At 41.5% G+C, this 18,558-nt stretch overlaps 2 protein-coding genes across 4 annotated transcripts; one reads left to right on the top strand and one right to left on the bottom strand.

The window, feature by feature from the left end:
- Positions 1-635: 635 nt before the first annotated feature.
- On the bottom strand, positions 636-5,972 carry SPCS1 (signal peptidase complex subunit 1). Its single transcript, XM_077325810.1, has 4 exons — positions 5,571-5,972; positions 3,525-3,584; positions 1,555-1,641; positions 636-804 (listed from the first exon to the last, which is right to left on the bottom strand). Exons 1-4 carry the CDS (start codon positions 5,970-5,972, stop codon positions 682-684), a joined length of 672 nt encoding a protein of 223 aa, XP_077181925.1. The 3' UTR covers positions 636-681.
- Positions 5,973-6,078: 106 nt separating this feature from the next.
- On the top strand, positions 6,079-18,157 carry GLT8D1 (glycosyltransferase 8 domain containing 1). 3 transcript variants are annotated; one of them, XM_077325808.1, is made up of 11 exons: positions 6,414-6,548; positions 7,722-7,738; positions 9,450-9,513; positions 9,607-9,705; positions 10,683-10,899; positions 12,495-12,612; positions 13,093-13,177; positions 14,297-14,409; positions 14,906-15,072; positions 16,772-16,884; positions 17,756-18,157. In XM_077325808.1, the coding sequence occupies exons 3-11, from the start codon at positions 9,498-9,500 to the stop codon at positions 17,944-17,946; spliced, it is 1,119 nt and encodes a 372-aa protein (XP_077181923.1). In that variant the 5' UTR covers positions 6,414-6,548; positions 7,722-7,738; positions 9,450-9,497; the 3' UTR covers positions 17,947-18,157. The 3 variants fall into 3 exon arrangements, with proteins under 3 accessions (XP_077181924.1, XP_077181921.1, XP_077181923.1); XM_077325809.1 differs by lacking the exons at positions 6,414-6,548; positions 7,722-7,738 and adding an exon at positions 6,079-6,267; XM_077325806.1 differs by lacking the exon at positions 7,722-7,738 and having other exon boundaries at positions 6,333-6,548.
- The last annotated feature ends 401 nt before the right edge of the window (positions 18,158-18,558 follow it).

The following is an 18,558-nucleotide window of genomic DNA, read 5'->3' on the forward strand; positions in this document are numbered from 1 at the left end:
ATTATTCCCAGATGTTTCAAATGTGTTATAGAGAATTCTCATTTTTTAAATCTTGTTCTTAATTTCAAAAGTAAAGTCTTCAAAATACCTTCTCTTAGGAAAACAAAAAGCCCATTACACTGATTGCTTTTTCCCACCCATCAAGACTGTGAATAATAAATAAAGCTTTAGTAGCTTTCATTATTGAAGTAACTCACACTAGAGAGAGGATAGAAGCAGAAAAGTCATGAAAGACAAAGTAAAGTAACTCATGACATGACTTGTACCTGCTGCAGGCAGATTGTCAACTCAAAAAAGTACAAACAACTACATCTTGTGACTATATTTCATTCTTACAAGACAAGTAAAAGCCTAAAACTGCTCCCAGATCCTAACTGAAAGAACAAGTTGACAAACACTTCAAACCTGTTATCTGACATAATTTCAGAAACCTTCATTCCTGTGTAAAACAAACACATGTTGTACAGGGACATTACAACATCTCAGATCACTGTTTGAGTCACTGTCGAGTAAACTCTTATTTTCCCAGCTGCTTAGCACAGCATTGATTAAATTTCACACTCAAACCGTGGATGCACAAACAAATCTGAAATGCAGTCAGATATTTAAATCACAGAGGAATGCAAAGCAAGCAATCAACTTTAAAACATATTTAATGTCCAAAAATTATACAGATTAGTTTCAGTTTTTAGAGTGCCTTTTTACTTTTCTGTCTGCTGGCTTCTTATCATCTGTTATGGGTTCCTGGACAGGTAACCACTTCAGAGGATTGCGACGGTATATGGGCCACGGAGGGAGTGTTAGCTGCAGAAAACAATATTTTAAAGTAAATCCAGATTAGACCTGTTCCCTTTTGACAGATTTTATGACATGATGGCTTAACATCAAGTGGGCATCCCACCTCTCCAGGAACACCCCCCCCCTTCCTTCTTGGCTGGACATTTGTTCCTGGCCAGTGCCAGTCTGTAGGCCAGATGGAAGATGGTTGGTTGGGGGGGGGGGGGGTTAACTGTAGGAGGTTTTAAATTTGACCGTGAATGTTTTAATTACTTTGTTAACTGCCCTGAACCTGCCTGCAGAAAGGGTCAATCTATAAATATAATAAGAATAATATATTTTGTATTACATTTCAGAAATATATAGGAAAGGTTAAATAGGAAGTCAATATATATTAAAAATAATAGCTTTTCTGGGCAGTTCTATATATCAAAGTGAGAATTAAGGGCATAACTCAAAAGTGGATCAAAACCCTCTTGCAGGCAGACGGTGAGAAGGCTCATTGCTAAATTTGTTTGCCTCATTATAATATGTGAAACAGTCAAGAAATACAGTTCTTTGGTCTGTTGGGGAGGTAATATAGAATTACTTGGCAAGCTGGTCCTGAAATACAGATTGTTTAGACGTGGATGCCACATCAAACAGTTTCAGAATCATTAATGGCATACTTTATCTCATGTTCACCTTACATTTGTTGCAGCTGTGTGCTACCCCAGTATTCTAGTAACTCAGCTACATTTTCTAATTTTGTTTGCTATAAGAAGGTCACATTCTTACCAGGCATGACAAAGCAAATCCGGCCATTACTATGTAAACTGTCCAGCCAAACTGTTCAGTAATGTATCCATAAATGAAACCAATTACCTACAAGAAATAATTACAATAAGTCAAAGCAAATCCCCACATGACTTAGAGTGTATATGAAATGAGCAGCAAAACAGACATCAATTTCTTTCATATTTGAGCTGGAAAAATACCCAGCCTAGTTGTACAGTTGGACTTTAATCCTTAAAACATCCATGAGACAGCTAGCTAGAATTCCATCCATAGTCAAAATAAATCATAACAAAGGAAAAACTGAACTGGGCTACTGAAATATCCCCTATCAACAGAACACAATAGACAGTTATACAAAATAGAGTTGGAAGGAGCCATTCAGGCCATTTCGTCCAACCCCCTTCTCAATGCAGAATCAGCCTAAAGCATTCAGGATATCTGTCAGTCACTTGATTAAAGACCATCAGTGACAGGGAGCTCACTACCTCCTTAGGCAGCTGATTCCACCTCTGAACTACTCTGACTGAAATTTTTTTCCTGATATCTAGCCAATACTGTTCCACACATACTGTGGGTCCTATCCCCTGCTGCCAACTGGAACTGTTCTCTGCCCTCCTCCAAATGGCAACCTTGCAAATATTTAAAGACAGCAATCATGTCCCCTCTCAACTTCCTCTTCTCTATGCTGAATATTCCCAAGTCTCTCAGCCTTTCCTCATAGGGCTTGGTCCCCAGGCCCCGGATTATCCTTGTCACTCTCCTCTGCGCCCTCTCAATTTTGTCCACATCCTTTTTGATATGAGGTCTCCAGAAGTGCACACAGTAATCCAGGTGCTAATGACATCTAAGTCTTCTGTGCTTTCAATCAAAGATTAACTTGGCCTGACAATATACTGGATTTTTCTTATATATTATATATATATACATAAATGGCAGAAAGTGAAGGGGAACTAAAGAGCCTGTTGATGCGGGTGAAGGAGGAGAGTGCAAAAGTTGGCTTGAAACTCAACATCAAGAAAACAAAGATCATGGCATCCGGCCCGCTCAATTCCTGGCAAATAGATGGGAAAGAAATGGAGATAGTGACAGATTTTATTTTCCTGGGCTCCAAGATCACTGCAGATGGGGACTGCAGCAAAGAAATTAAAAGACGCTTGCTCCTGGGGAGGAAAGCTAAGGCAAATCTAGACAGCATCCTAAAAAGCAGAGACATCACCCTGCCAACAAAAGTGCGTTTAGTCAAGGCTATGGTCTTCCCAGTTGCAATGTATGGCTGCGAAAGTTGGACCATAAGGAAGGCCGAGCGTGAAAGAATTGAGGCTTTTGAACTCTGGTGCTGGAGAAGACTCTTGCGAGTCCCTTGGACTGCAAGGCGAACAAACCGGTCAGTCCTAGAGGAGATCAACCCTGACTGCTCTTTAGAACGCCAGATCCTGAAGATGAAACTCAAATACTTTGGACACCTCATGAGAAGGAAGGACTCCCTGGAGAAGAGCCTAATGCTGGGAGCGATCGAGGGCAAAAGAAGAAGGGGACGACAGAGAATGAGGTGGCTGGATGGAGTCACTGAAGCAGTAGGTGCAAACTTAAATGGACTCCGGGGAATGGTAGAGGACAGGAAGGCCTGGAGGATCATTGTCCATGGGGTCGCGATGGGTCGGACACGACTTCGCACATAACAACAACAAAAGAACTTCATGTGGCGCAGAGTGGTAAGGCAGCTCTGCCCATGAGGCTGGGAGTTCAATCCCAGCAGCCGGCTCAAGGTTGACTCAGCCTTCCATCCTTCCGAGGTTGGTAAAATGGGTGCCCAGCTTGCTGGGGGGTAAACAGTAATGACTGGGGAAGGCACTGGCAAACCACCCCGTATTGGGTCTGCCATGAAAACGCTAGAGGGCGTAACCCCAAGGGTCAGACATGACTCGGTGCTTGCACCGAGGATAACTTTACCTTTATATGTACATACTTACAGCAGACACAAGGATGATTCCCTGGAAAATCTGTTCTGCTAATTTTTGGCCTTTGTAGTCCTGTGGAAAGAGAAAGATTTGATTCTCCCAGTTCTTGTACCTTTTGGAAAGCCGGTATTTCAACAAGGACAGATATAGAAGGCATCAAACATACCTTAATCACAGATTAGACTAGTCTTTTAAAACTTCAGAACTCTTAAAAAGAGATTTTAATAGGCTGAATAAAGACTTGGATTTTAATAGGCAGAGGATGAATAGTACCAGGGATTAAATAAACCAGCAGAGAATGAAGGTGGCTCCTAAATCCATACTGCTGGAGCTCAGACTCAAGTGCAAGTGCTCACAGCCATGTCACATAATTTCTATGGCATTTAGGGTCAACCAGCTTAGGTGCAAACCTGCATCTGGAACCTTCTGACAGTACATCTGCCAAGCCATTTTGCCTAGCAAAAAACAACTATATGGTTCTATCCTGTATAGCAGTGGTCCCCGTTGGCGGGCAGCGAAGGCCTTGGCGCCGGGCCGCGGCTCCCTCTCCCCGCCCCCCCCCCCGCAGTAAAAAACTTCCCAGGCTGCAAGCTTGTGGCCCGGGAAGCTTCTTACTGCAGGAGGGGGAGGGGGAGAGAATCAGTGCCGCGCCCACGCATTGTGCATGCGCGGCCGAAATCGTGCATGTGCAGCACTTTCGCACATGCGCAAAAATGTCACGCATGCACGGTTTTGGCCGCACATGGTGCATGCGCGGGCAGTTGCCCTGCCGGTCCCCAGCCTAAAAAAGGTTGGGGACCACTGTTGTATAGAAGCATTGACCGGTCCCCGGTGATAAAAAGGTTGGGGACCACTGGTACAGGAGAAAGCAAATCTGGCTTTAGCTAGTTTTGCTCTTAGGAACCACAAAATTGTTTAATTGCCTATTTTCAATTTGGAGGACTTCACTTGCATTATATTCTTCAGAGTCCATTCCTCCCACCCCCCATCCTTCCAAGAGCCCTTTTATATATTGTAGAAGTTGCTTGTGCACCACCAAAAAATGTTTCTTCATGGCAATCCTATCACACTGTAAGCATGCCACAGCTGTTATTGTGCATTGCTGACACGGAAGAAGTCTAATCAATAATGGTGAGCAATTCGTCCACATGGTTGTCTTGACATGGCTGTCTAGCATGAAGCAATTCATAATTAACAGAATTCCCCTATCATGCTTTGGTTAATACCAACCAAATGGTCACATCTAATGCTCTCTAACAAAGAAGTACTTAGTTGTTGACAAGCAGTGTGAGAAAGTGCCTTTCACTTGCCATTCCAAAACACCCAGTAAATCCTAACCTATTTAAACTAGCTTAATCCTTAATTCTTTCCTTCTCAAATTGCAAATCCAAAAGAGCCATTAAAAACAAGAGTCTCATATATATTTACCCCAAAGCCTGGGTGAATTCAACAGGACTAACTTTTCAATCAATAAGCATATGCTAGTTACTAGATGTCTTCTTTTTAGAGAACATGTCTTTTTTGAGAGGGGGGGCTGGTCTTCTTGGCTTCCTTAAAAAAACCTCAATTTTTAGGATGAAAGGTTAAGCGAAATTCTTCATTAGTAGCAATTATCACGTCTTAAACAGTAGGGGTATTTAAAATGAGATTTTCCATAGTGACCGCTTGTTTGAAGTAATCAGAAAATATGATTTTAAAGTACGGTAACCCAGACATAGGCTCTGAAACTATCCGGCGTCTACAGACTTTAGCTCAAGGATGCAATCCTCACCGTGCTTCAACCTACCTAGACTTACTACCGAGCAACTATCTGAAACATCTGCTCTAAAAATGGGGCCATCCCCTCCCAGGCCGACTCCGGAAGGCCCGCCAAAATCCGCTTAAGGACACGTCTGCTTCTCACTCTCGCTCTGAAGCCAAAGCAGCGCTGGATCCTCCCCGCCACTTCCTGCCCGACCCGGCGAGCTGCCAGGTGAAAAGACAGCGGGGGAGGGGGGAGCACGAGGCTCAAGGCCACCGGGGGGGGGGGGCAGACAGGGAATCCTCCTCTCGCCTCACCATCTGCGTCGGGATGGACCGGAATATGTTGAACATCTTGTCCGGTTCCAACGCCAAGCCTGGCGCGCTCTGGCCGCAGTCGACGCTGTTTTGGGTGGCAGGCGGAAGAGGAGGAGGCGGCGGCGGCGGCTCTTGGCTTTCGACGGACTCTGACCCCAAAGCGGAAGCCGCGTCGGCCTCTCCCACGGGCCCGCGCAGCCTGGCGGAGGGGGGCTTGCTCTCGGGCCGCGCCACCTGGAAGGGATCGCGCAGGCAACTGGAGCCCCCCGGGGCGGCGGCGGCAGCAGCAGAGCCCGCGGGGGAAGTGTCGGCAGGCACTTCCGGCTCCTTCGCGGCGGATCGAGTCCGCAAGGCGGGCACCACCAAACTCGCCGGAATCGACGTTTTCTTGCCCCGCCTCATCCTTCATGGACTTCCGGCACGGGAAGGTCAGTTAGTTTCTCCAGTTCGGGTCGACGGAGGCTGTTCCGCACCCGGATCCCGCCGTTTGCCGCTCGGGAACGTCCGCCCAAGGACTCCGCAGGGCTCGCTCAAGTTGCCAGAGCGTCGCGCTCCATCTCCATGGCAACAGGCACGCCACAAGCGCAAGGACCCTCCCGGTGGAGAGGTCCTCACCATCACGGAGGGCACTAATTCAGTGCCTGCCCATATTGGCAGTCAGCCCGCCTTCTCTTAGCGTTTGGATGCACGGCCGCGGGTAAGTCGTTGAGACTCCGCCGTGCCAACAGGCTCATTTTACACCCGGAGATGTTTTCTGCTCAGGCACTGCTGTGGTCACCCCGGTAAACTCCAGCCTCTGACAACTTGCTGTTCTTGAGTTGGCATTTCGTGCGTGGCTGCCAGACTGCGCGGAGGGGAGGGAGAAAGACGCGGATCTCGGTCTTCTGGTCAAACCAACAAGCCTGCTCGGAATAGAAGGCGTTTGTCGGCCACTCCCGCCTGCTCACTATAAGAACTTCCATGCGCCTGAATATTCCTGTAAGACGAGTCTCCGATTGGTTTTGCTTGTTCTGTGCTTTTATATTTATGGAGCAGATCCGCTCAGCGGGGTTTAGCTTTTCCAGACTGCGACTAGTAAGGGAACAAATCCCGCTACTCCCTTTTGGAGGATGTGGGCTTTCAAGGTTTACCTCCCATTAAAAGGTTTTAATTTTACCTACTGTTGATTTATTATTTGATTGATATCTGTCAGAAGGATCCCCTTGGCAGCTTACATAAGATGATGAAATGCCTTTCAAGTGTGTCTCCTTCGATACCCCTCTGGCACACAGTGATGTGCCATCCTTGGCAGGACTATGTTTGGGACTGAAGGAGGAGAGATTTAAGCAGAAATTTAGATGGAGTAAAAGTTTTTATTTAATTCAAATCAGATGCTGCTGTGCTTCAAATTAGGTCCTGGATGTGGAAAACTCAAATTTTACAGTTTTCATAAACTGCAGAGCACTGCAAACATGCATCTGTTTGTCCTGTGATGGTAATGGCAGAATGTGAGGCTATATTAAAATGTGACCAGTCAAAACTTATAGAATGTGTAAGCTGAGCGCAGCAGTGTGACTGAGACACACCTTTTCATCGCTATTAGTTACTTGGTTGCAAACAATGTATTCTAAAGTAATCTCACTACAAATTAGTGCAGCAGAATGTAAGTTCTGGCAGTAATTAATTAACTGTGTATATATTTAAACTTAATCCTAAATGTAGACTGTATACATTTTTTAAACGTTTTCTTATAGTTCACAGCCTGCCAAGATGCTATCTGCTGTTTGACAGTTGGAACTGTGAAATAATTAGCAGCATATAAAGAACTGACCCATGCCCTCTCCTAAGTCTTCATGAGTTTGTATCTCCCTGATTTGCAGAGTAGTTAAGGTGGAAATGTAGGTCACAGGTTGTGCTAAGTTCACATGCAAAGTAGTGAATTGTCAAATCCAGTATCAATAGCTTGCATATATTGAAAGCAGTGAAGAAACTGGCTTGTTTGCATGTGCAAGGTGCAATGCAATAGAAACACTGGGCTATATGTCTGCCTGTTTTAATATTCTCTTTCTATTGAGCTTGCGCTTAAAAACAGCTTGATATTAGCCAGTTGTTAGTAACCTTGCTTCCAGAGGGCAGCACTTACATGCCTACTTACTGTCTACTCTCTTTCAGTCTCTCCAACATCCCAGGTAAGATCCAGTTGGAATGTGATGCTTATGAACATGAAGAAGTGACCTTTGCAGTGTTGTATATGCCCCATATCCTGTTTGAATGTACCTAAACTATGGGTGCAAAGTACATACAATTCCAGGGTTAATCTCTCTGAACGCTGAACAAATTTTGAGTCAGTAGCACCTTTAAAACCACCACTGCAGATGTACTGGCTGGGATTCAATCTAAATTAAATGCTGGGTGTGTGAAAAAGTAGTGTGAGTAAGTTCTCTCCTGTTGATAATATGTTTAAAATCACATAATTGTGGTGGCAAAGATTACTTCATTTACAAAGGGGCATGAGATTTGTCCTGTGGATTCCACAAGGTTCAGTGCTTTCACCTGTGCTGTTTAATTTATACATGGTGATTTTGCGATTGTGCAAACCTTGGGGAGATTGGTGTCATTAGTGTACTTATGATACTTTGTTCTGTTTTTTTTTTTAATAAGCCACTATTCTGAGCCATTACCTGGTGGTTGTGGGCCAATGGAGATTATGCTGGCCAGTAAAACAGAGCCCCCCAATTCTAAGAGGGTGAGCGATAGCATGACCATCTATGCTCCCTCTTCCCATTCCTCTATATAGATGTTTTTTGGGGGGATAGGGGGTTGAAGTCCGCCATGCTTTTTAGGAATCTGGTTTTATTGTATGTTATGTCCAAATTGTTTTATTGGATTTTAATGGGGTTATTGGGCTTTATATGGACAAATTGTAACCCGCCATGAGCCGGTTTGGGAGTGGCGGATAATAAGCCTGATAATAAAGTAAAAATAAATACAAATAAAACTTGGAAGAGATTTCCATGCTCACATTGGCTAGTCTTGGTTATTGTTGAAAACAAGATCTGTTTAATGCAGTAACAATGAATACATCCTAATAGTGACTTTTAAATAGTTGCAGAATGCATTGCCAATGAATGCATCCTAATAGCTGCAAAGTTCCTGAGTTGTGCAGACTTTGCTAAACTAATCCATTCTTCTATTACTTAGAAGCAAAATTAACACAGCGTGCTTGAAGATAATTCATAAACATCAGTTGGTGCAAAATGGAGCAGAAAAATAGTAGCATAAAATTACTCCTATCTTAGAACAGCTATATTGCTTTACTAGTATACTTCCAAGTCCAGTTTAAAGTGCTGCTCATAACGTTTAATACCATATGCAACCTGGGACCAATTTACTTGAGAGTCAGCCTCTTCTGGTTCTGAGCATGTTAATCACCTCAGATCCCCCTGTGGCCTCCTCCTGTTGAAATTCTCTCTTTGAATTATCTGACTGGCCAAAGAACAGGCTTATTCTTCCTCAATTGCAGCTAAAGCATTGTGGAACACCTTCCCTGAGGAAGTGTGGTGCTTAAGACTCCTGTGCTATTTTTTTTGAAAAAAAAGAGTCATGCTGGCTTGTTCAAGCAGGCTTTCTGTACTTCAGCCAGAGTTAGGACTCTTTTTGAAAGAAAGTAATTATTTCTCTTAAGGCTGGATTAGTGCCTGAAGGTCTGTTTCTGACATGGTGTGTGGGTTGGGGGGGGGGGGGGGCGGCGGCTATAAATGACTGTATGTGGTTGTATTAATTTTCATTTAAAATATGTAGGCACTGTTTAATGTTTGGGTATGAACCTTCCATAATGGTTTATGTTTTTGTAATGATTTTTAAATGCGGATAAAATGGAACTTTGTTTCCTTTTTGTAGTTTTTTTATAAGAGCTCTACTACTTTTCACCCAAAGCAAAAGGAAGAAATGACATTCAGAAAAGGTACTTTTTAACCAAATAGTACAAAGTTTTTGTCAAAAAATGCAAGAGTTGTTTGACTGCTATTGTTCTGACTTCCTTTTTCTTCCTTTTCAGTAAACATTTTCATCCTGGTGCTTGCTGTTGTTGTATTTCTATTAGTGCTGCATCACAACATACTAGGTCTCAGTGACCTCTTGAAGAGGGAATTGTCAGGTATAATTGCCTTTTGTTTTATGCACACACTTCAGAAACAAGGGATGTTAGGAGACATGCCATTACATCAAGCTATTTTTTATAAACAGATATTTCTTCCAGTATGAAACATTTGATGCAGAGTGTCCAAGTTTCAATCCTCTGCATCTGTACTTAAAAAGAATCACAGGTAGCAGGTATTGAGAGAAATGTGCTTCTGCATGAGACCTTGGAGAACCACGCTAGTCAGAGGTCATAGTGCTAGGCATGCTTATGGTCTGCCATGGTATAAGGAAGTTTCACATATCTGTATTTGCTAATTTTGTTCACATCCCTGAAAATATTTAAATGGGTCCTTGTAATTATTTCCTTTTTCTCATGTTAAATGACATGGCACCAGGCCTTGGCAAGGGAACAGTCTTTCTTGCAGATGGCTTTGTTGAGCCATGAGCTTAGGCCTGAGCTGCTTCAGAGAAGTATTACACCATTTACAGTAGTTTTTAGACTGTTTGATTCTAATGTTCATAGTTTTTAACGGCCATGTAGTCTGCAAGAAATCATAATTTGGCTAGATTAGGGTCTGCCATTAAGATAAAAGAAAATACTTGACTTTTCGAATCTGTAGTCTCTTGCAACCTGATGGAAATAATTGGAGACATTAAGAGACTGTATAAAATGTTAGGTAGGACAGAGGTAGTCAACCTGGGGTCCTCCAGATGTCTATGGACTACAATTCCCATGAGCCCCTGCTAGCATTTGCTGACAGGGGCTCATGGGAATTGTAGTCCATTAACATCTGGAGGACCACAGTTTACTACCCCTGAGGTAGGGCAACTTTCTGCCACAATGAAACAATCAGAAGTCTTACCAATTTAAATGGCAGAGTTGAATGTGTGGTTAACTTCCTTGTTGAAATCAGCATGATTTTAAAGTGCTTGACATTGATGGGATCTTGTAATGTTTTACCTATAATTTACATTCCATGCTATGTCCTGCAGATTCAAGTTCTTTGGGACTCCAGCCAATAGACTTTATTCCTGAGTCTCCTCAAAGGTTGATGGATGACCAAAATGACAAAGAAATACCTGTGGTCATTACTGCCTCTGATGACAGGCTTGGGGGTGTAATTGCAGCTGTGAACAGCATTCACCAAAACACCAAGTCCAATGTGGCATTCCATATTGTCACTTTGAATGATACAGTGGACCATTTGAGGTAAAATGTGTTCACAAAATGTTGCTAAACTTGGCTACTTTGAACAAGTAAAGACTACTTCTAGTTCAGTAGAATATAATTTAGGAAAACATTCCGTCCTGTCTCTCAGTCCTGCAGTCTCATCAAGACTGTTTATATTTGGTATGAATAGTAAGCAAGATAAGGAGTTATTAAAGAGAGAAAACTGCTATGCGGCAATTCCTTGTTCCCAGCATATTATAAAATCTGTTTTTCAAGGTGCTGAAAATGGACTCCTCATGTGTGAGTCTTAGTCATTTGTATTGGGTTTGTTACTAGAAATTTAGTATCGCATCTTACTAAATCATAGCAAATGCCAGTGTTGGATCGGGGAGACCTTGGTTCAAATCTCTGTTCAGCTATAAAGTTTACAGGGTAGCCATGGTCAGTTCCTCTTTCAACCATAACTTTTGCTACAGAATTCTTGTGATAATTAAAATGCAAGAACTTCCCATGTGTTCCTGCCCTGTTTGAAAGAACGGTGAGATACAAATGTAATTAAATAAAATGAGACTTCAGATACTTTCACACCTCTCAGATTTAATCTCCGTTTCACTTTTCCTGTGGTAAAGCTTAAAGCTGAGACACAGTTGTGGTGGACAGTGCCATCAAGTTGCAGTTTATTGACGATAATCCCGTAGGGCTTTCAAGGCAAGAGACGTTGGAAACTTAACTGCTGTTTCAAAACAACCAGCTTATAGAAACAAACTTTTCTTAATTCAACTGGTGGATCCTTCCGTTGAATCTTTGCTTGTTTTATGTTGAAACTGAAGAAAATATAACTTTGCTGAATACCAGGCATGAATAATGCTGTGTATTTAACATATTTGAAGATTTATTTGATTGGCATTTGTTTTTAGAAATTGTGGGCTCTAGCTTTTGGCCTTATATCTGCAACAAACTTACCATAAGCAGATGTTGCCATCATATTCCCATTCCTTTTATTTACTTGTGAAATAAAATCTGAAGAAACAAAAGTGGATCGAGAATTTTTTAATTTGAATCCAACTTGCACTCATGTTATGCTTTGACTACTTGGTTATACCCCATTTGTTAATGCCTTCAGCTTGGCTGAAAGCAAAACACTTTCTTCCTCCTCAGTGCATCCCGGGAGTTGAAAGGGAACTGGGGGAAGGTGCAAAAATCCATATGCCCTTCATTGGATAATAACCCTCAATTTGGATCTAGTCTAAATTTTCCATTGGCAGAATGGAACTTTCTTGCCTCCCCGCTGCCACTGTAGCACACTGATCTCTACAAAATGCTCCTGCTGGGGGGATAGGTGATCCTAAGGAGCAACGTGAAATGGGTCTGCAGCAGGAAAGGGAAACTGGAAAAAATGCCTATTTACTCTGGATCAAACTCTTTATTTTTATTTATCCTCATACTTATCCTATAAGGCAGATATCTGATATTCCCATTTTACAGAAGAGGGTGGGAGTTGAGAGGCAGAGCAGGTTGTGAATGCACACTGAAGTCTGACATTCAGTTAATTATAGGTCTAGCACAAATATAAGAAAAGGACCTTAATTTTTTTAATCTGCATGTGTCATTCTATTGCTCTCTTCCTTGTACAGATCATGGCTTAGTAAAACAAGTCTGAAAAATGTGAAATACCGAATCTTGGATTTTGACCTCCATTTGTTGGATGGGAAAGTAAAGATAAACTCAGAAATGCCAGACTCAATAAAGCCTGTGAGTATTAATTCAGTAACATTAGTCTGAAAAACCAGAAGTTATAACATGCTGGATAATTGTTGGTAATCCATGAGTGAATACAGATATGAGGAGGGGGAAATATCTGAACTGCAGTTACTAATGTGATCAGAGCTCTTGATGAAATACTAGTCATCTGTGCAATATGGAATAACTGTAATAGGAAGTTCCTGAAGTAATTCTTTTTCAATATTTAAATTTAGTGTTAAGCAGTAGATAATATGTACTATCAATACATGAGAGAACTAATTTCTGACCTACCAAACTGTGCTAACTAGTAAGATGTGTTATTTCCCTACAAACTGGTTCTCATGCTGTATTATGGAACCAGTTTGATGTTGGCCTGTTTTTCATTTAGTAGCACTGATCTTCTGAATTAGAGTAACTCCTACAAAACATCAGAAAGCATGGTGCAAAAAATGTTTGCTAAAAACATTTGGTTTGGTTGTTTCCTTCCAGCTAACTTTTGCAAGATTCTATCTGCCTAACTGGGTGCCTAATGCAGAAAAGGCTATTTATTTGGATGATGATGTGATTGTGCAAGGTATGGGAACATTTCTTATTACGTGTAACTTAGGTCAAAGGAATTATTTTTCTGGAAACAATTTAATCTGGTTATGATGCCTCCTGTATCCGAAGAAGTGTGCCTGCTCACAAAAGCTTGTACCTTGAATAAAACTTTGTTGGTCTTAAAGATGCCACTGTACTCTTTGTTCTGCTGCTTCAAACCAGCACAGCTACCAGTCTGAATCTATCCTGTAACTATTTCTACTCTGCTGATACTTGTACCATAAACCGCTTTGAGCAGAAATAGAGGGTGGTATAGAAATATAAATAAAACCATAACTAGCCTATAAAATGGAGTAAAGTTTTCCTAGTGGTTCGCAGAAAGATGCCCTTTCAAAAATACCTAAAACTGCTTCTTTAAAAAGGGAGTGGGACAGAATCTAGTTTAAGTGTACAGTATTAATATTGTGCACAAGTGTCAAAGACTCAAAGATGGTAGAGACTTGGGCTTTTTTGAAACATGCTAGATTGAATTTGGCTTGCTAATTGAACTGGGTTTGTACTAGGAAGACTGTAGTTTGCTAAACAGATCTCACTATATGAACATTGTAAGAGCTAATGATTCTCCCCTCTTCCATTTTATCCTCAAACAATCCTATGAATTGCATTCGGTTGAAAAAGAGCTATGTGGAGATCTGAATCTGATCCCTAACCACTAAATACTAGGACTAAGTTTGAGTCTACTGGCACCTTTAAAACCAACAATGTTTTATTTAGGGTATAAGCTAGCATTGCTGATCTTTGGTATAGCATTTGTGTAAGGATTCAATCCCGTTTTAGATGAAATTATCAAGAGGGAAATGTGACAGTGATACAAATTGTTGCTTCAGATGTATTTAGAATTGGTGCTAACTAGCAAGGTTTTTATTCTTTCCTACTGTATCTGGTACTGTAAAAGTTACTTTGTCATCCAGCAAGGACACATCTTGTATCCTTGGGATTACTTTGACATGGATCTGTATTTTTAACTTTGGAGCATTGCTTTGCATAGGAATAACTTCTTACTGAACATCTGAGCATTGAAAAGCCTGCCACCAGCAATGTTTGCCAAATAATTATTTGCCATTTGTTTTTATTTACTTGGCTTTCTTTTCAGATGATATTCTTGAACTTTATAACACTAAACTGCAACCTGGCCATGCAGCTGCTTTCTCAGATGATTGTGATTCTACCACAAACAAGTTTGCCATTCGTGGAGCGGGAAACCAGGTGCACATCACTTTAGAAGAAACAGTGAATGATACAAGCCCAGTTTCTTAGAAGCTGTCTACTTTTATATTTGTTGTTCCTCACACTTTTACAGGGGCACTTCCTGGCTTGGGTTTCAAAAACATTTAATGAAAGAAGGCACCTATCTATTTATTATGATGAGACTGGAGTCTTAAATGCTCTTTGGCAAACTTTAAAGGCCCAGTGCATAGCAATCAGGAATTGTTTTGGGATATAAAATGCATGTAGAGTATCATAACTGGCACACCATTAATGTACGACATCACAGGCAATGTTAAAGATGTAGCTAATTGCATATATTTCCAATATATGAAGGCAATGTAATTTTAAACATAGGCCATCACATTGTTTTGGGTAACAGTAGGCCTAAAGTTATGGATTTTCCTTAATAACTAAAACTGCAATGAAACTTCTCTGGCCACAGGAGACAAATGTAACTAACTGAAAGTGAGATGGAATTTTTGTTTATTTCCAGTACAATTACATTGGATTTCTTGATTATAAAAAGGAAGCTATTCGGAAGCTATCCATGAAAGCAAGTACATGCTCCTTCAATTCAGGTGTCATTGTTGCTAATCTAACAGAATGGAGGTTACAGAATATCACTAAGCAACTGGAGAAATGGATGGCACTTAATGTGATGTGAGTACACCCAGACTTGAATTTCACATCTTGTTACATGGGGGTTAAAGTTACTGTATTACAAGACATCCAAGAATGCAGTCTTGGGCTGTATCAACAGAGCCATTACTTTGAAATTGCAAGATGTTATAGTCCCACTGAATATCACATATGTCTGGAGGCCTCACTTCAAAAAGGACATGGACCAAATTGAGTGTGCAGAAAAGAGTGGCGAGGATGATCTGGGAGCCAAGCCCTATGAAGAAAGGCTGAGGGACTTGGGAATGTTTAGCCTGGAGAAGAAAAGGATCTTCTTAAGGCCAAAAACGCAAACTCTTTATGTAGCAAAAGTTATGCTTATTAAGCCAGCAAGTACACTTATTCAAGGTATTGCTGGAACTGGGGTTTGAGGGACAGGTCTTTGCATATGTCTCTCCCTCTCTTCCTTCCCAGGGAATTCCATACAGTCAGAGACCTTAGCATAGTCAAAACATTCTGATAAGCAACCAGACTCCAGGAGGGGGGGGAGGGGCAGGGAGACACAGTTGTTGTTATGAGAGTCAGGGGAGTGAAGGAATGCAGGGAGGGAATGAGAGCGCTATAAGCCATACATCACACAGGCTACTCTAATTAACACAAGGCCAAATTCTAGCACCTAACTACATTTGATATATATTTCGTGGCAGAACCTAGGGGTTTCTGACAGTGGAGTGGCAAGATGATTGCTTTTTTAAGTATCTGAAAGGTTGTCAACTGGAGGGCAGGAAGTAGTTTCTGTTGGCAGCAGAGAAGAGAACCTGCAGTAATGGCTTTAAACTACATGTTGCTTGATACTGGCTAGATATTGGGGGTGAGAATTCATTGTTCAGTAGTGGAATTTGCTGCCTAAGGAGGTTGTGAGCTTCCCCTCACTGGCAGTCTTCAAGCAGTAGCTCAAGAAATACTGATAATGGATGTTTTAGGCTGATCCTGCATTGAAGGGGGGGGGGGTGAATTAGATGACTCCTTCCAAATCTTTGATTCAAAGGTATTGTGGTCATCTTTGAGGTAGAAAACTATTTAAATCAATCTTTTCTCCATTGCAGCTCACCTATCATTTCTCTAAGCCATTTCCTGCATCATGAATGTAAAGGATTTACCAGTGCTTTTTCCCTCTTGTCCCTAGAACCTTCTGATATCTGATTTCTTATACCGTGAACAAAAAGCTAGTATAAGAGTGGCTGAGAGCTTGATGCATGAATGGGGAAGGTTCAAATCTCACCTGTGCCATGAATCCAAGGCATTCTTTTAGCCTTAGCCTCCCAGCTGCTATATAACAATAGTAGTATAATGGATCATTGCAAAATACTGTATGTGAAGCACTTTGATCACCTGTTCTATAGCTGAGTCATGAAGATCAAACAAACTATTTGTTTTTATGTTAATGAGAATTTATTGTCATGTAGGGTTTTATTATGTAACTGGCCACGAGATGGCTTGCTGGGATTGGCGGGAAACAAATCTAATAAAAATAACAAGGCTGCTGTGTTGTTCTTGTTTGGGGGGGGGGGGGCTTGCTGAATGCATATGGTTTATCTTTGTGCTGAAGGCAAGAACTGTGCATAGCCCAGTCTCTTCGCCATTATATTATTTCTCAAAAATTTGGCTAGTGGATAGTTGAGGAAGTCACCTCTTCTTCTCTAAAGCTCCATCTTCAGCTGGCTTAATTTTCTTTGCCTAGAGAGGAGATCTACAGCAAGACTCTGGCAGGCAGCAGCACTACACCGCCTCTACTCATTGTATTTTACAAGCGGCATTCAAACATTGATCCCATGTGGAATGTACGCCATCTGGGTAAGTACCGGAGAAAAGCATTTGACACGGAACTGGCTGAGACTGTACTCCTTTTTTCTTCCTGTTGACTCCCATGTTCCAACAATCTTACAGAGAAACTAAGGGGATACATCCTTTCATATGACAGCAATAATCTTACATTTTACTTAACATGGTTCAATTTGCATAAAAGCTATTTGATGCAGTCACTACAATCCAGTTTGGAAATACAAGATTTGATTAAAGGTCCGTAATGTGATGTTGCTATACTTTGTGCTGTGTATGCAGACACACAAAATAGGGTTACACAGTTGAGTTTCTAACCCAAAGACTATTTGCAATGACTTTATGCGGGATTCAAATCATGGCCTTACTTCCTAGGATTTATTCATTAAAAAGCTAGATCTTTTCAAAGGACTTGTGTTCTTGAGGATGCAGCTCTTCATATCAGCTAGTGGAAGGCACAAGAAAAAGTTGGTATACTTAAGTGGAGCTACACAAGATTTGTCTTCTCTCATCTGACAAACTACATTGTGAAGTTAAACTTATTTTTTTATTTAGTCAATAGATGTGATATCCAGATGCTAAGCACAAGTAATTGACTTATCATGCTTGCTTGTGAACTTCCCTGAAGCGTAATTTTAGTCTGATTCAGCAGGACAACTCTTGTGTTTGAGTTTGCATGCCAGTCATTTTGAAGAGAGGAAATATTAATTGTAGTGCCAACTCAAAACTGGCAGCAAGTCAAAACTACACTGATTTATACATTTCAAAAATCCCTGCTACTTCCCACTCTTACTACCATTCATAAGATTGTACAGTGAGGAGTGGTATAAAAATCGAATGAATGAATAATTTCCAACATAACTGATCACTGTCATTTAATCCAAAGGTTCTAGTGCTGGTAAAAGATATTCACCACAGTTTGTGAAAGCTGCCAAACTACTCCACTGGAATGGACATTTCAAACCGTGGGGCAGGACAGCATCCTATGCGGAAGTCTGGGAAAAATGGTACGTTCCAGACCCTACCAACGAATTCAGCCTGATCCGGAGGCACACGGATATCTATGAAGCAAAATAAACTTGCATTCTCAGGAAATTTACCAGTCCACTGAATGAGATCGGCAATACTACACCCACCATTTTGTATTTAAATGGAAAAACTCTTAAAATACTTGAAAATGCATGCCTTGAGGACCTAGCCTTCTCAACCAGGCTTTCTTCGCAACCCTGTGGTTTCTTGATATTTGGGAGTTAATACATTTGCTATATTAAAAATGTACTAAACGTTCGTTGGGTGATATGACTACCTATGGGCATGTCGACCTGCCCATCCCTCCCAAAAAGACCAGGGTAGGGAGAAGGGTAGGGGCCCTGGGTGGGTTTGTATGCAGCTATGCTTCCCAAACATATTTGGCATGATTGCACTAGTTCAGGGGTTTCTCAATGGTAAAAAAGTTGAGAAAGGCTGCTCTAAGTAACACTATTCTAGTGGAGCAGATGGGTACCTCCGTGAACAAGTATTCTGGAACTTAACAGTTTGTTTCTGAGTATATTTCCAGGACTAAAGTATGTGCCAAAGGAATGGCCCACTGCTACTAATGGGCAATGGCCACACATCTTACACAGCAACCTAATGTATTGAAAAGCTGTTACCACTCTTTCTTTTTTACTTAAGCTATGAATATAAGCT

Source organism: Paroedura picta, chromosome 3 (assembly GCF_049243985.1).
Source record: "Paroedura picta isolate Pp20150507F chromosome 3, Ppicta_v3.0, whole genome shotgun sequence".
Classification (NCBI taxonomy): Eukaryota; Metazoa; Chordata; class Lepidosauria; order Squamata; family Gekkonidae; genus Paroedura; species Paroedura picta.

What these genes read in the sequence shown, in the direction of transcription:
- SPCS1 (XM_077325810.1), bottom strand. Translation starts at nt 5,972, where the DNA reads ATGAGGCGGGGCAAGAAAACGTCGATTCCGGCGAGTTTGGTGGTGCCC. An exon ending in GGTCCATCCCGACGCAGATG is followed by an intron (nt 3,585 to 5,570) that starts GTGAGGCGAGAG and finishes CTCTTTCCACAG; the next exon opens with GACTACAAAGGCCAAAAATT. An exon ending in GATTTGCTTTGTCATGCCTG is followed by an intron (nt 805 to 1,554) that starts GTAAGAATGTGA and finishes TGTTTTCTGCAG; the next exon opens with CTAACACTCCCTCCGTGGCC.
- GLT8D1 (XM_077325806.1), top strand. An exon ending in CTTGAAGAGGGAATTGTCAG is followed by an intron (nt 9,706 to 10,682) that starts GTATAATTGCCT and finishes TATGTCCTGCAG; the next exon opens with ATTCAAGTTCTTTGGGACTC. An exon ending in TGCCAGACTCAATAAAGCCT is followed by an intron (nt 12,613 to 13,092) that starts GTGAGTATTAAT and finishes GTTTCCTTCCAG; the next exon opens with CTAACTTTTGCAAGATTCTA.